At 37.8% G+C, this 16,854-nt stretch overlaps 2 protein-coding genes across 8 annotated transcripts in view; both read left to right on the top strand.

The window, feature by feature from the left end:
* sorbs3 (sorbin and SH3 domain containing 3) overlaps positions 1 to 2,154 on the top strand; it is a 69,016-nt gene extending 66,862 nt beyond the window's left edge. For 5 of the 6 annotated variants that reach the window (XM_062051432.1, XM_062051433.1, XM_062051429.1 and 2 more), the window contains one exon: positions 1,123 to 2,154. In XM_062051432.1, coding sequence (XP_061907416.1) covers positions 1,123 to 1,184 — 62 coding nt within the window. In that variant the 3' untranslated portion in view covers positions 1,185 to 2,154. The remainder of the gene's footprint in view (positions 1 to 1,122) is intronic. The other variant, XM_062051431.1, reaches the window with a different exon arrangement.
* Positions 2,155 to 4,286: 2,132 nt separating this feature from the next.
* The window catches only part of pdlim2 (PDZ and LIM domain 2 (mystique)), a 59,755-nt gene continuing 47,187 nt past the window's right edge, over positions 4,287 to 16,854 (top strand). Inside the window, exon 1 of one of the 2 annotated variants that reach the window (XM_062051426.1) lies at positions 4,287 to 4,684. The gene's annotated coding sequence lies outside the window, so the exon portion shown is untranslated. The remainder of the gene's footprint in view (positions 4,685 to 16,854) is intronic. The other variant, XM_062051425.1, reaches the window with a different exon arrangement.

The raw sequence follows: 16,854 nt of genomic DNA, 5'->3' as shown, positions 1-16,854 counted from the left end.
TTAAAACAAGAGGAAAACATCAAAGACAAAAAGAACATAAAATACATTAAAATAGAGCAAAGAGCTGATGCAACCAGCTGCCACTTCAGCTGCATCATTTAGTTAGATAGATAGATAGATAGATAGATAGATAGATAGATAGATAGATAGATAGATAGATAGATAGATAGATAGATAGATAGATAGATAGATAGATAGATAGATAGATAGATAGATAGATAGATAGATAGATAGATAGATAGATAGATAGATAGATAGTACTTTACTGATTCCTCTGGAAAATAAAAACATTACTGTTTTGCACACTCTTGGCATTCTCTGGATGAGCTTCAAGATGTAGTCACCTGAAGGGGTTTTCTCTTCACAAGTGTCATAGTTTTGATGCCTTCAGTGACAATCTACAATGTAAATAGTCATGAAAATAACAAAAACACATTGAAATGAGAAGGTGTGTCCAAACTTTTGTATATATATATATATATATACTGTTGGACACACCTTCTCATTTCAATGTGTTTTCGTTATTTTCATGACTATTTACATTGTAGATTGTGTGTGTTTATAAAGTCTCTTGGCGTTTTTAGCGTCTGCAATTTAGATCTTTATGCCTCTTTTTTTAATGACAGTACCACAAAACAGCACAAAAACAATGACTGCACTGTTTGAGTGGATTTCTGCTTTTTAAACAAACTACAACGATGTATCTCAAATTGTGGTACATGTACCATGAGTGGTACGCGGGCTTCATCTAGTGGTATGCCAAAGAACCACTTGATTAAAGTGCAGTTTTCAACACAGTGTTACTGTTCAAACTGTGTGTAATGTTACAGTTGCCAAAAATATCAAATACAATTGCTAAATAAAACCTCTGCCTTGTTTTTGATGAATACTTAGGCCTACTACGCTAATGTATTTTAATGTTGGTCATTGTGTTGGTACTCAGAGAGCCAAGTGTTTTCTCTGATAAATGTTGGCGACCCCTGCAATACTGTCAGTTCCCCCTATAGTGGACAATGTCGAGCATTGCTCGTCTTGCTTCATTCACTTACGCAATAAAACTTAAGCAAGCCCATGGAATGTTGTTCTTCGGTTGTGTAATACGTAATTGTCGTTATTCAACAGGTACGTCAGAAAGGACTCATGCTTTTGGGACTTTTCCTGGGAATTATGTGTCACCGGTTTGACTTCCTGTTTGACCACATTCACCTGGATATTCACGAGCAGAGCACGTTTGTTGTTGCCCACCTTTAGCAGACATGCATGTTCACTATAGTTGTCTTGGGAAGACATGAAGACGTCCTCACCTTCCGTCACGAGTGCATGTGTGTGTTGCACTGGCTTATGGGCGTTGCCACACTTACCATAAGAGAGACTGGATGCTGAAGACACTGCTTTCAATGCAAAATCTACCATTTTGTTTCACAGCAATTTGCACATCCAGCAAATCACTTTTTTCCAGAGACCAAGCCTGCTCTTATGTCCTGCATCTGGCCAACACTGTGACACCAAACAAACCACTGATTTATGAATTTGAAATTTTTTGGAGACTCACTGATTAACATTTCCATAAAATGTCTGTCACAGATTATCTTTCAGAGCTTTGAAGACTATTGAAGAAGCAACGTGACCCTCTTTAGTTAAATCTGCCAATATGAGGTTCAAGCCTTTCCACAAAGCTAAGTTTTTATTACGTCCACAGTTTTATGGCTATTCATTGTTAAATGTCAAGTTATAGTTAATACCATTTGACAGGATGTGAAAGATGTAAGTTTCTCTAGTCACTAAGTTCAATATCTGGTAAATTTAGACAAAGCTAAAGACACAGCTAAGGACTAATATGGATGCGATAGTAGACATTAAATCATTTTCTTGAGATTTTTTTTTTTATGCTGTTAACCCCAACATTTAAACAGCCTCATTCTGATAGTAGAACCAAGTGTAACCTTTGTAGGCCTTATCTTAGATATTAAGTTATATTTTATGATACCGCAAAGATTTTTGTCTAAATCATGTAGCCTACAGATGATTGTACAGTGTAACCTTTTTGTCAAAAATTGCAAACTTTAATATATGTGCCTATGAAATGTTGGATTTTTACAGTATGTTTGTTATCGTACCTGTTTTTAAGATGTGAATTAAACATTGCTGTGTGAAGCAGAAAGAATCCTGTGTTGTGTATGAACAAACAGGCCCTCAAAAGGAAGGCATTGCTGTTATTAAATGCATCAAGAACATGTTAACTATACTGTATAGTGCAGGAATGGATTAGGAAAAGAAATCAAACAATGCACTAATATGATCCACTTCAAGAAACTCTTCAAACTTAAGTGTTTACAAAGTACAAAGAAGAAGAACCAAGATAAACATTCTGAATTAATTTCATCGATCCATTCATTTTTAAGATAATCTTACTCTTCTCACCATAAGAAATATAACTTACTTCACCAATTATTATTGATTTATTTATTTATTTTTATTGTTATTACTTATAGAATATATTGTGAATAAATTGAGAACAGGAAGTGAACAACAGTTTTAGCAACTGCTATGTAAAGGAAAAGGGGTAGGATTAAGTTGGTAGAGTGGCTGTGCCAGCAATCGGAGTGTTGCTGGTTACTGGGGTTCAATTCCCACCTTCTACCTTCCTAGTCACGTCCGTTGTGTCCTTGGGCAAGACACTTCACCCTTTGCCTCTGATGGCTGCTGGTTAGCGCCTTGCATGGCAGCTCCCGCCATCAGTGTGTGAATGGGTAAATGTGGAAATACTGTCAAAGCGCTTTGAGTACCTTGAAGGTAGAAAAGCGCTATACAAGTATAACCCATTTATCATTTATTTATATTAAATAGGCTCTGCTTCTTCCTACTCCTTTTCGAACATGTTGAATAGAGAAACTGGAAATTGTGATGCATCATGTTGTATGCATGCATGTTCCAAATAAACTCAAACTCAAACACAACTCAAACTCAGTATGACTGTATATGTTTTGATACTATAACAGACCTGGGCAAATTAAGGCCCGGGGGCCATATGCGGCCCGTTAAGTATTTCAATCTGGCCCGCCGGACGTTCCCAAATATTTTTTTTAGATCTTTAAGATGTAAAGTGTAGCTGCCATTAGGATGTGCGGTGATGTTTTCAAATGACCGTAAGTCTTGAACTATACAAAGTATTTCAATGGTTGGAACCTGCGCTTTTGCATGATATACTAGTTACTATGGGAATTAATTAGTTACTATGGTAATCTAAGTCACAGCAGCTCAGACGAGGCACCAAGCAGTGGGGGTGGGGAGCGTTTCCACAGAGTGTCAGCCTGAAATGCGGGTGTCAGGGACAGACGTGGAAGGAGATTTTCACAACAAAGTTCTTAAACTTAGTGATATATCAGATTGTATATTGTATTTTTACCCTTGGCGTTCATATTTCCCTGTTTGTCGCATTTTTGTCGCGTTTTGCTTGATTGTAAAACATGTCGATCGAGAGGGGGTTCATATGTTGTCAATATTCAGTGTTTTATCGTTCATATAATTTTTTTAAATTCCATTCCGTTTTTTAAGGCGGTCTGTCAAAATGGTTTTAGCATTCAATCAGACATTATTGTGAGGTTTTCTATTAGTGTTCCTAAAAATAGATATACCGGCCCTCAGACACATTTCTTTCTCACTGTTGTGTTGGATCCACTGTGGGCTGGACTTTCACAATATTATGTCAGAACCACTCGACATCCATTGCTTTCGGTCTCCCCTAGGGGGGGTGAGGGAGGTTGGGTTACCCACATATGCGGTCCTCTCCAAGGTTTCTCATAGTCATTCACATCGACGTCCCACTGGGGTGAGTTTTTCCTTGCCCTTATGTGGGCTCTGTACCGAGGATGTCGTTGTGGCTTGTGCAGCCCTTTGAGACACTTGTGATTTAGAGATTGATCGATTGCTCTAAATTTGGACCCCCAGTCAAAATAATTGCCCAGGCCTGTACTATAACATACCAGATGAGAAGGTGTGTTGCTATAAAGTTCTGACTGAAACTGTACAGTAAGATTCATTGTTATGGAATTATTGAACAGTGTTAAGATAGTTTCCATACTCAAGTGTGTATCAGTGACTAATGTTTATCATGGTGATTCAGGCTCCTCTATTTTGACAGTGCGTCAGTCAAAACGCTTTTGTTTGCGCAAACACACCGCGCCTGCGTGACACGTGACCCCAATGAGCCAATTAGCTGAATCACCGAAAAACTTCCGGAAGTGCCACCGATACTACGCGCTGCTCTTTTTCTCCGGTAGAGGGCGCAAATGTGTACCAATCGCGGACGCCGTGTGGTTTTGCGGGAGAAACGGCTCAATTATCATCACCGGTGGGGGGGAAGAGAAACACCCTCGTCTCCTCCCGGCCCTGCGGTGCGACACGCCCCGGCTTGCTGCCTTTGACAAACCCTTTATTTTGATCGCAGCACATGGCAGCGCGAACTCATCCCCAGTGAAAGCGTCGCTCCGCGCAGCCGCAGGTGGAATTGATCCCTCTTCAAAGACTCAAAAGAGACACTTCAAAGAAAAAAAAGCATCTTTGTTTTGAAGCAATTCGTGTTTAAATACATTGACGGAGGACAACCGGGGTTGAGTTTGGTCGAAGAGGCGTTTTGTTTGTCGGCGCAAATAGCTAACAGGTGGGGACGACGACACGCAGCTTGGTAAGTAACATATGGCGTTTACTACCAAACACTTTGTGACATCAACATGTACATATTATATATACCCACTTGGGAGTGGTATGCGACTACGTTAAGATAGTATTGTTGTCGTGCAGTGTTTAAAATAATAAACATTTTTTACGAACTTAATCAAAAATACAATGTGCAATACCTGTATCTGCTTTTAACTAGGAATGTACGATAATGGCTTTTTGCCGATACCGATATCAACCGATACCGATATGTATAGTCGTGGAATTAACACATTATTATGCCTAATTTGGACAACCAGGTATGGTAAAGATAAGGTCCTTTTTTTAAAAAAAAATACGATAAATAAATTTAAAACATTTTCTTGAATAAATAAGAAAGTAAAACAATATAAAAACAGTTACATAGAAACTAGTAATGAATAGAAATGAGTAAAATTAACTGTTAAAGGTTAGTACTATTAGTGGACCAGCAGCACGCACAATCATGTGTCCTTACGGACTGTATCCCTTGCAGACTGTATTGATATATCCATCCCATCCATCCATTTTCTACCGCTTATTCCCTTCGGGGTCGCGGGGGGCGCTGGAGCCTATCTCAGCTGCATTCAGGCGGAAGGCGGTGTACACCCTGGACAAGTCACCACCTCATCGCAGGGCCAACACAGATAGACAGACAACATTCACACTCACATTCACACACTAGGGACAATTTAGTGTTGCCAATCAACCTATCCCCAGGTGCATGTCTTTGGAGGTGGGAGGAAGCCGGAGTACCCGGAGGGAACCCACGCAGTCACGGGGAGGACATGCAAACTCCACACAGAAAGATCCATATATATTGATATATAATGTAGGAACCAGAATATTAATAACAGAAAGAAACAACCCTTTTGTGTGAATGAGTGTAAATGGGGGAGGGAGGTTTTTTGGTTTGGTGCACTAATTGTAAGTGTATCTTGTGTTTTTTATGTTGATTTAATTAAAAACAAAAACAAACAAACAAAAAAAAAACTGATACCGATAATTTCCGATATTACATTTTAAAGCATTTATCGGCCGATATTATCGGACATCTCTACTTTTAACTCACCCTCGTGGTTACATTTGTTTCCACTCTTAACTAAAAAAGTGCTGACCTGAAACAATTCTCAAGGATGTCAGATTACATAATAGATTAGATCGGGGGCTATTCAACTACAGTCATCCCTCGTTTATCGCTGTAAATTGGTTCCGGGCATGACCGCGATAAATGAATTTATCCATCAAATGTATAAATCAAATATTTGCGAAAGCATAAGAAACCTGTTTACGACCTTTAATACGTTTTTCAACATTATGAAAGCCCACTTTAAAACTTCAAATAGTTAAAAAATACGGACACTGTATTCATTTTTAGCGAGCAACTAGTTATGTGTCTCCATACACAGTGTGGAGCTGCTCCACCTAAACTAATAATAATCCCCTCCCATCATGGCAAATGCACTGCACTTTTTTGTATCTTAAAGTACTTTTATTTTTTTATTTATTTTATTTTTTGCTGCAGCTGTTACATGTACTGTAATATTGTACATGATAATTGGGATTTGTTATATATTGTATATATTATATGAAATATAATATATCTATATATAATATGCTATACCGTATTTTTCGGACTATAAGTCGCAGTTTTTTTCATAGTTTGGCCGGGGGTGCGACTTATACTCAGGAGCGACTTATGTGTGAAATTACTACATTACCGTAAAATATCAAATAATATTATTTAGCTCATTCACTTAAGAGACTAGACGTATAAGATTTCATGGGATTTAGCGATTAGGAGTGACAGATTGCTTGGTAAACGTATAGCATGTTCTATATGTTATAGTTATTTGAATGACTCTTACCATAATATGTTACGTTAACATACAAGGCACGTTCTCAGTTGGTTATTTATGCGTCATATAACGTACACTTATTCAGCCTGTTGTTCACTATTCTTTATTTATTTTAAATTGCCTTTCAAATGTCTATTCTTGGTGTTGGGTTTTAGCAAATAAATTTCCCCAAAAAATGCGACTTATACTCCAGTGCGACTTATATATGTTTTTTTCCTTCTTTATTGTGCATTTTCGGCCGGTGCGACTTATACTCCGAAAAATACGGTATATAATATGTAAATATTACATATGTTATATTTTATGTTGCTACTATGGTACATTTTTAGTCTACTTAAAACCTGCATTATCCTTTCCAACCTTACCCTTTCCATCCTTTGTAACTGAGCTACTGTGTGGAACAATTTCCCTTGTGGATCAATAAAGTTTGTCTAAGTCTAAATAAAACCATTTGGTCACCTTTTACATTTGTTTAATCCAACATAGGCTGAGCCAATCCGTGGCTATGACACTGAGCAGTGCACTCTGATTGGTTTTGGTCTCTTCTAATGGCCAATACTGTTGTAATATTGACATTTTTAGTTTATTTAGCTATTTGTATGCTAGAAAATTCTTCATTTAAGTCCACAAATTTGTAAAATTTGCTTTGCTTCCGATAAAATTCCGCAATGTGGTGAAACTGCAATATTTGAAGATATGGCGAGGGGCGACGTAACATTTGCTAGGGGCCACAATTCTCGGAACCTAAGGATCGGGCTGCCAGACTTCTCCTTTTACTATTTGAGAACCAGCGTCCTCTGTAGTGGACATTTGTTTTAATCTTTTGTCCTAAAAAAATGTTAGCCCTGTGATGCAAAAATAAGTTTTTTTTGTTTTTTTTGTGAAAAAGTATGTTATCGCCATTTCAGATTAATCAATTTTGTTGCCAATTGCAAACGTCCATCTCCTCTGACTGACACTGTATTCATTTTTAGTCCCTTGGCTGACAAGCAGCTAGCAACTAATTATGTGTCTCCATACCCAGCCTGAAGCCGCTCCTTCTAAGCTAATAATAATCACCTCCCATGACGGCAAATGCACTGCATTTTTTTTGTATCTTAATGTCCTATTATCACTGGAGGATGAGGTTGAACATGTTGCACACAGAGGAAGAAAATAAGGAACTTGTTCAAATATTGCCTTGATATTGTTAAACTGTCAATAGCACTCACAATAATTAAATTAAAACATTTATAGTTAATATGTGTGATTGGTATCGGTCGTTCTCACTCATGGATCGTCGGAATCGGTTGCATAAAACCCCGATCGGAACATCTATAGTGAAAATGTCAATGCAAGATTCTACCAATGTGTTTATTTATACTGGTCCAAGTTCCTCTATACAACAGGAGTGCTCTAATGTTCTCAATTGATTTAATTGCCTGCAAAAATATTGAAATCTCTCCCTAAGTTTTAAACTGAAGTCATTCCAGCGCCGCCAGTTGAATAGCACTGGATCAGATGGTCTTCGCTAAGGTGGAAATTACAAGTCACTTTGCGTAAATGGATGTAACTAATTATAAAAGGTGGAGATTACAAGTCATTCTGCGTAGATGGATGTAACTACTTATAATAACACACCTCAGCCCACACAAGGTGCACCTCCTTCATCCTTCACATGGACCAGGAGCAGGTAATGCTAATTAGGGAGTCAAAGTGATTTGTGGAGGTTTCTACACCAGGTGCAGTGTGAAAGGATTTTATGGCAGTATTTGACACCTTCACGGCTCAACTGCTATATCTTCTCCACTGCTGTATGTAATGTTGGTGGTCGGAGCTCTCAAATAACAGTATTCAACTCAGGACCCCCTTGCTACTTCTCATTTAAAAAAAAAAAAAAAAAAAAAAGGAAAAGTGTCTAGACTGCACCTCCGGGTCATGTTAGGAAATAAAGCGTTGTAGTGTTGCTGTGCAGCAGGTGGATAAACACTCTCAGAAAACTGCAAAGCAGGCAAGTTGTTGAGGCTTTCTTCTTCTGGAAAGCACATGCAATGCTGACAGGAAGTCAGTTTAAAGAGGGTTTTTTTTCAGTCTGTAACAGAGCTTTCTTCCACGTCAAATTGCTTTTCTATGAACAACACATTGTATAATGTGGAGGATGTTTTCTCCGCTTTTGCCAGCATCTAATGTGACTAAAAGGGCAGGGCATCCCTTCTGCTGCAGGATTATTCAAGAGGCTTTATAAAGTTAACGCGAGTGCAACTGAATGGTGCGTGCAGAGGAATGGGTTAAAATGGCCCATTTGCTGATCATCAGCCAATGCCAGGTGAAGTGTAGTGACATGAGGGGGACTTATAGGGCAACGTAAGTGTAGCCGACACTTGTGTCAGTGTCGTATCACAAGCTATACACAAACACTGCACAGCAGGGGGCTGTAGGCCCCAGTGATAAACATAATACAGGTGGTCCTTGGGTCACGAACAAGTTGTGTTCTGACCACTGTCCTGTAGGTTTGCAACTTTCGATTATTTTAGTAATCAATGCTGTAGTAATCGAATAAACCACTCTTTCCTTAATGCCTATTTTAGGGAAAATAGTTGAAGTTTTCTGCTTGCTGTACCTTTTGGTTCCCACTGCACACCAAATCTAATTTTTTTCCCTTCAAGTGACACAGATCAGATTTTTTTTGCCAGTCTGAATGCTCCGAAGTGCTTCAAATCTGAGAATTTTGCATCAGACTCAGGCCACATGAGGAGGTAGTCTAAATCCGATTGGAATATGATCTTTTCAAATGTGACTTCAGTCTAAATGACAATGCGACCTGAATGCGACTTTTTCGTCAGCTTTGGGCAAGCGGTAGTAGACACTTTACCACAACATCTGGTGAGCAAAGTCTATTTTCGACAGATTTTTGGTGCATCACTAGTCTATAGTGCGCAAATAATTGACTACCGTATTTTTCGGATTACAAATCGCAGTTTTTTTCATAGTTTGGCCGGGGGTGCGATTTATACTCTGGAGTGATTTATGTGTGAAATTATTAACACATTACCGTAAAATATCAAATAATATTCGAGGAAGAAGATTTCATCTGATTTAGTGATTAGGAGTGACAGATTGTTTGGTAAACGTATAGAATGTTCTATATGTTATAGTTATTTGAATGACTCTCACCATAATATGTTACGTTAACATACCAGGCACGTTCTCAGTTGGTTATTTATGCGTCATATAACGTATTCAGCCTGTTGTTCACTATTCTTTTATTTATTTTAAATTGCCTTTCAAATGTCTATTCTTGGTGTTGGATTTTATCAAATACATTTCCCCAAAAAATGCGACTTATATTCTAGTGCGACTTATGTTTTTTTCCTTCTTTATTATGCATTTTCGGCCGGTGCGACTTATACTCCGGAGCGATTTATAATCCGAAAAATAAGATATATGTAATATATGAATATATATTTTGATTCTGAAGAAATTGGAAGCGATTGTTGAAAGACTAGAATAGATGCTCTGGCGTATTTGCTTACACGTTATGTACATTGCGTAAGTTTTTTACGTGAGTTGAAAAATAAAGCTAAGGTAGCTTCACGCTCATGTCCGTGTTGTCTCTACTTAACAGCCTTAGAAAGACTAGAACCCTCCCAAATATATTACACTATATGTATTCATTCATACTACATTTTTATTTTCATTGAGTTTCATGTTATAAAACAGTCATTATTAAGGTGTGCTCTTTGTGTTTTTATAAAACTTATAATTAACTACTTTCATTTACACACTGCCATCAATAGAGTCTGCCTCAACTTGGGAGACAATTTACACAGAGTAAAGTTAAAAAGTTAACTAAAAAAAAGACAGAAAAGAAGAAAAGTGGTGTTGTCTCTCTTCAGTGTTGCGACCGGCGGCTAAATATTACTGCACCCACGTATTTGTCCGCCGCATGCACATAAGTAGTTATTTTTCTTTTTGCACAGTATTGATAATGTATGGGGGTGTGTTGTTCATAAGTACGAAACGTTGTAACACGGAATGAAATGCCTGTAAGATTTGACTTAATATCATCTTACAGGTAATGAGTAATGACACACTCTCCCTATCCTAATAGTGCATAGGCTGTGCAATTTACAGGTATGTCCCAGGCTGTGATTACTTTGAATGACACATGAGCACTATTAGTGATAGCAGCCATACCATTTTAAACGTGTGAGAAACACCTCAGCCAACACCCACAGACTTGATTTGTTATTGTTTGGTATTTTGCCATCTCCCTAGCGACTGCAGCTAGATATGAATTAAGTGAATGTTATTTTACGAAGGCCAGGGAGAGGCTTGTGGTTGCATTCCTCTTGTTTTATTCAGTGGGTGTGTGCGCCCAGGTAGGTTCCGACCTGTCGGGGTGCAGCTCGGCACAGTGGTTGGAGTCAGACTGGATTGCTGTCAAATGCCAGACAGGCGTCCCAGTCGAGTGTGAAGCATCTGTTATGTTCATCAGCCATGCTTTCCGTAAATGTGTGCCGGTATTAGAGGGGGTTATTCTGACCCAGTGGATTTTTGTCCAAACATCGAGAAACAAACACTCTCATTCAGGGAGACGGTGAAGTGTTAATGTAGGTGGCCGTGTTTGGCTGCCTGGCATTCAAATGTGAAAAGTATATTTTACAGATGTCTGTAGAGTCAGTGTAATGCAATTCAATCTTTGTGAACTGGTGTCTACACATTTTTCCATGTTTTATACATTGGAAGTCATTGGGGGTTCACAGCTCTCAATTTGGTCTTTGTATAGAAAATACTTACCATAATGTCATTTAGACACTTGGATTGATGAATGAAAGTCTCAAGTTTCAAATTGTTGCAGTGAAATGTGCCTGAAACTACCGTATACTGCATGTTGTTTTTGAATCAGAATCAGTATAGTTTTTATTGCCATTGTTTGAGAACGGGTTCACAAACTAGGAATTTTTCTTGTTGCAATCGTGCAACATAAAACCCATATAAGGCAAGGCAAGGCAACTTTATTTGTATAGCACTTTTCATACACAAGGCAGACTCAAAATGCTTCACAGACAACAAAGTGAAATGAAAGAAAATAAAAGCAAAATTAAAATGCAGACAATAAAAATAAAAACAGTGCGGACGTTAAAAGATTAAAAGATTTAGCTGAACGCTAAGGTGAACATAAAAGTTTTCAGTCTAGTTTTAAAAGTAGTCAGAGTTGGGGAAAGTCAGGAAGTTTATTCCAGCTATTTGTTGCATAGTGACTGAATGATGCTCTCCCTTGATTTGAGTTTACTCTGGGAACCGCTAACAGATTGGTCCCTAACACAGAATAGGTAATAAGAAGAGCTGTAACTGAGCTTTGTTCATGTGCCTGATGGCCGAGGGGAAAAAACTGTTCAGGTGGCGGGAGGTGTGGGTCTGGATGGACCGTAATTATCAGAAGTTAAATTAAAATGAATGAACTTCTGGTTTAGTTGTTTTGTTAGTATTTTCAGCATGCGTTACACTTGTGTGTGTGTAAGTGTTTTATTTTGGATGAGACTGTTTTAATCATTAGAAAACAAGCTATTTAAATTTAAGAACACTGATCGATGGCATTTGCAAAGAAAATTTAATTTCTGCCAAAATATGCTGCACTAACTAATCACTGACGTTCACATTGCAGGGTTGGACGTCCAATTCACATATTTTTGTCAAATAAATGTTTTTTTATTTAATCGTTTACATTACAAAAAAAATGAACGCAATCTGACCCGCATGCAAACATGATGTCATGACGCACACGTGCTGCAGTCTTTACTGAAGCAAACATGGCTCCAATACTAGTACTGTAGGTCACAGTTGTGGCAGATTTTGTGGCAATTTCGAGGATTGTGTGCGACCAAAGTCAACATTTTCTGAACCAAATTATTGCGCATAAAAGATTAGGAAGGAGGAGGGCAAGCATTTTGGCTGTGGCAGATTGCGGGACATTTGCTTTGATGTCTGCTCCGAATAGCGTGTAGGCCAGCTGTCTTAGGCACGAGTGCTGGAACATTGCCGCAAGTTCCCTAAACATGATTTCCGGCTCTTTTCATCAAATTTTTATTTTTCAACCGTCTATTTTGGTGAAGAATTATGACGTTTATTGCTATTTGATAAAGTTTTGGTCGGTTGAACGCGACCGGAGCATTCAGACTGCAGTCGCATATGATACAAATCTGATTTATATCTACATATGAAAGTGGCCTGGGTCAGAGTTGAAAAATTTGGAATTGCACTGTTGACATTGGCATTCAAATATCTGATATAGGTCCCATATGGGCAAAAAAAAAAAACGAATTGGCCTCATATGTTCTTTCATCACGAAAGAACATATGAACGTTGCTCCTCTACGACCAACTCCTTGATCGACATCTTTTATAATCAATGGATGGTCGTCCGTTGGGGGGACGTCTTCCGCTGAGTGCTGGGCTTCCGATGCGGTGAGGGAGGAAGGGGACACCAAAGATACAACAAACACAGCGAAACATTAATGCCAAGGTTAAAAAAAACATCCACATATTGGATATATTATTACTTTTGTGCAGAACTTTGTTGTAGAAATCTGCATCCGTCTGACACTGGCATCTTAGGCTTGTTGCGGAGTAAACAAGCCCCGCCCACTCTGCTTCGTTCCACTTCCGCATTGAGCTGCTGCGATTACGTTCCTATGGTTACCGTAGTAACCCTTATGTCACTCAAAAGTGCAGATTGTAACCATTTGAATAATTTCTATAGTTTGGAAACAACCAACGGACCGCATTGAAATGGTAATTATTTTGTATTATGCTCAATCAGACCAGGTAACTGCCTTTTTTTTGCTGTTTTGCAAGACCTGTTAGGTCATTTCAAACTTGACACCTCATTAGCTGGTTCTGAGACAGGATCCATTGCTTTAGTCTTAATTTACCGGAAGTTAGTCTTGCATTTTAAAGCAACATTTTTTGCACTGAATTTTTTTTACACTGAAATTTTAAACACTGAATTTTCATACCCTGAATTTCTGAACATTGAATTTTTAAAGACACACATTGTTGTACCAATTTTTTTTCCACTGTAATGTCAGCATAATTTAATGTAAAAATAATGAATTCACAAAATTTTAATGCAAAAAATTCCGTTACCTAAATTAAGTGTTAACAAACAAGCTTTCGTGATAAAAACACAGATTGACCTCCATACTTGTCAATTCAATAAGAGAAACTATTTTACTTTGTTTTTCTGCAGTTTACAAAAGTAGTCATCAAGTGTACTTTGGGTGCTGTAAGTATGCTGTAACATGCAAATCAAAGTTGACGACTCCTAAACAAAAAAACAAAAACAAAAATCATTATAACCTCGACCACCCTTGACAATACTCGCACATCTACAGACGTGTGCTAGCATTTTTCAGCAAAAAGGAGTCGAGTGTTATGTTTCTTTGTCCAACCCTAATTTATCAGTCTTGTTGTTCCCTTGTAGATTGTTTTCAATCCCAAATGATCCAAACAGGGTGATGGGGCCCCTAGTATGTTGAGATTTTACCTAAGATTATTTTCACATTCTCCAAAGTACAGTAATGCTGTAGTCACATTTGTGAAACCCCATACAGAGGCTCTATGCATGTAGCAGCAACGACTTGAACTAAAGTTTCACAACGGCCTGCCCTTGTTCGTCTTGTTTTCGTCTCCTGTTTTACCCTAAAGGGACAATCCCTCATAACTGTTCCAAAAGGCTGACTACCTTAGGTGTGAATGCAACTGACTTTTGTAATAATTTTTTAGAAAGTGAGTGTAGGGAAAGTTCAAACCGATATCTTGTATTTCCTCCCTGTTCTTCATGTACAGTTAACTTGCTACAGTTGAGTTCAACAAGCTTCTTGTTCATCATATTGATACTTTTGGTGGCTAATATTGGCTTATTTATAGACAGATTACGAAAAAAACATGTATGATCAAAAGGGCTGGGTATCAGGCCACTTTCTCAAATTTAACCGATTTTGATTCATAAGGTTTTAAATTGAATAGAGAAGCTGAAGTAACCTGTAACCTTTTATTGAAAAGGGTTTATCATTTTTATACCAAATAGTACTGTCAATCAAATACTAAATATTAATTATATGTAATTAATCAAATGTATCTTTTTTAATCGCAACCAAAAATGAGAAAAGCCCTAAACTTGAGGTATTTTCATTGTAATTAATTAAATTATTATAACGATATACTGTAGGAAAATTTTAAAAAATTCCTAACTTGAACAGATGCAGTCTTTTATTTACTCAAATAATGCATTAGATCCATATAAAGTGTTGAAGTTAACACATCAAAAACAAACTTTTTTGATTAATGCGTAATAAATGTTGAACTTGCTGCTTTTCCTCTCAATATATATTAAAACAGACCCATCATTCACAGTACTAGCATATGTTACCAATAGGGGGTTAAGGATATTTATAATGGTATAAAGTCAGCTTAATATGGGTTAAAACTCGCCGTTTCTCTTTAGCTTACATAAAAGATAGAATCACATTACACAAAAAAAAAAAAGCTTTGTCTACTTTATGCTAAAAATATGACATAATTTAAACTACCGTATTTCCTTGAATAGCCGCAGGGGCGCTAATTAATTTAAAACCTCCTGTCACTCCGGCGTTTACCGGAAACCGGCGGGATGGCCGTGCATGCGGTAATTATTTTAAAACCTCTTCTCACTCCGGCGTTTACCAAAAGGAATCCGGTAAATTTAGGCGTGCGCTTTGAGTGTGATGTAAGCATACCATCATGAAAAGCACATTTAATAAAAAAAAACGTTATTATGGTCTTACCTGTACTTATAAATGGAGTCCATTTGCAGCTCCTTCTGACCAAAAGCATCGATAACTTGTTTATAGAAGTCTTCCTTATTTTCTTTCTTCCGTTTTAAAAGTCTCTCTGTCTCGATGGAGATATTCCTTTAATTATTACCTCCTGCTTCGATTGAAAATCCAGTTTAGAAAACTGTTTTATTTTAGATACCGGTATGTAATCCTCCTTGTTAAAAGTTCAGGCAGAGGCTGCGTGTGTTCACTTCTTCTGCAGTACCGGAAGTCGCAAGAAGGATCACTAGCGCGGCAGCGCCCTCTACCACCAGGAGGCGGGAGTCATTTCATGACTCATACAGTATTTGACACGCAGCTACGGTATATTAATAAAACATAGCTGCTTACTGTTCTTTTTAGCATACTGTACCGGAATTCAATAGCTTGGACCTTAAATCCTACTGAATAGCTCTTTATCTTTTTTCCTTTGTGCGATTGTAAACTACTGAAAGCAGCTTCCTCCATTTTGAAAATGAGGAAAGGTAAAGCGTCACTCGTGACGTAACGAATTTGACCCGGTGGAAGTTCTAGTCATATGCTAAATATTTTGCGAAACGAGTTTGACCCGGCGAAAATTATAGACATGCGATAATAAAATTAATATTTTGCGAAACGAATTTTATCCGGCGTCAATAATGAACCGGCGATAAGGCCAAGCATGCGTTAATTATTTTGAGAAACGAGTTTGACCCGGCAGTAATTCTAGACGTGCGAATACTATATTCCCTGCGCCAATTCAAGGAAATACGGTATTAACAAAAAAAAAAAGCTTTGTCTACTTTATGCTAAAAATATGACATAATTTAAACTATTAACACTCTTCGTGAGTTGTGAGATTCACATCCCTAGTCTGAAGTCACTTTCTGACTTTGAATTCCGGAAGATGTTATAAGCGCTGGACTATTGAACTATGTTTAGTATGTTTGATCTATTTGAGATCCGCTTAGCTTATCTAATTGTTCTTTTTAATACTTCTTCAAATCCATAAATCCAGATTGATGCTCATGTTGACACAATTTTATGAAAGATTCACCTCGCTTGTCTTATAGGTTTCTCAGTAATTATTAGTCGAATGTGAAAATATACAATTAAAGTATACACTAACGCTGAAGTGTAACTAATTGACCAGCTATATTACGTACAGAACATACACAAATTATATCATTAATGGAGCTGTAGGCTTATAAATATGCAATGAGTTTGATGAGTGTTGTAGAAAGACATCACTGGCTTGCAGTAGTTTTTTGTTAATAAGAATTAATCACTTTGGCATGCGTGACTCATTCTTGCCAGGGCATAAACCAAAGATAGAGGGCAACTGCTTGCTACAATATCTTCCACTAACATTACGGTTGGTCATTTTTTATATGCCAGCCCACTGCATGTAGGGATTGGTACCAAATCTGACGTAAAGTCCAACGGTGCCATGTTACGGTACTCTTTGCACTTCGGCACTTGTCG

The sequence above is a fragment of the Entelurus aequoreus genome, linkage group LG06 (assembly GCF_033978785.1).
Source record: "Entelurus aequoreus isolate RoL-2023_Sb linkage group LG06, RoL_Eaeq_v1.1, whole genome shotgun sequence".
NCBI lineage: Eukaryota > Metazoa > Chordata > Actinopteri > Syngnathiformes > Syngnathidae > Entelurus > Entelurus aequoreus.
This window is presented reverse-complemented; position numbering and strand designations above follow the sequence as displayed.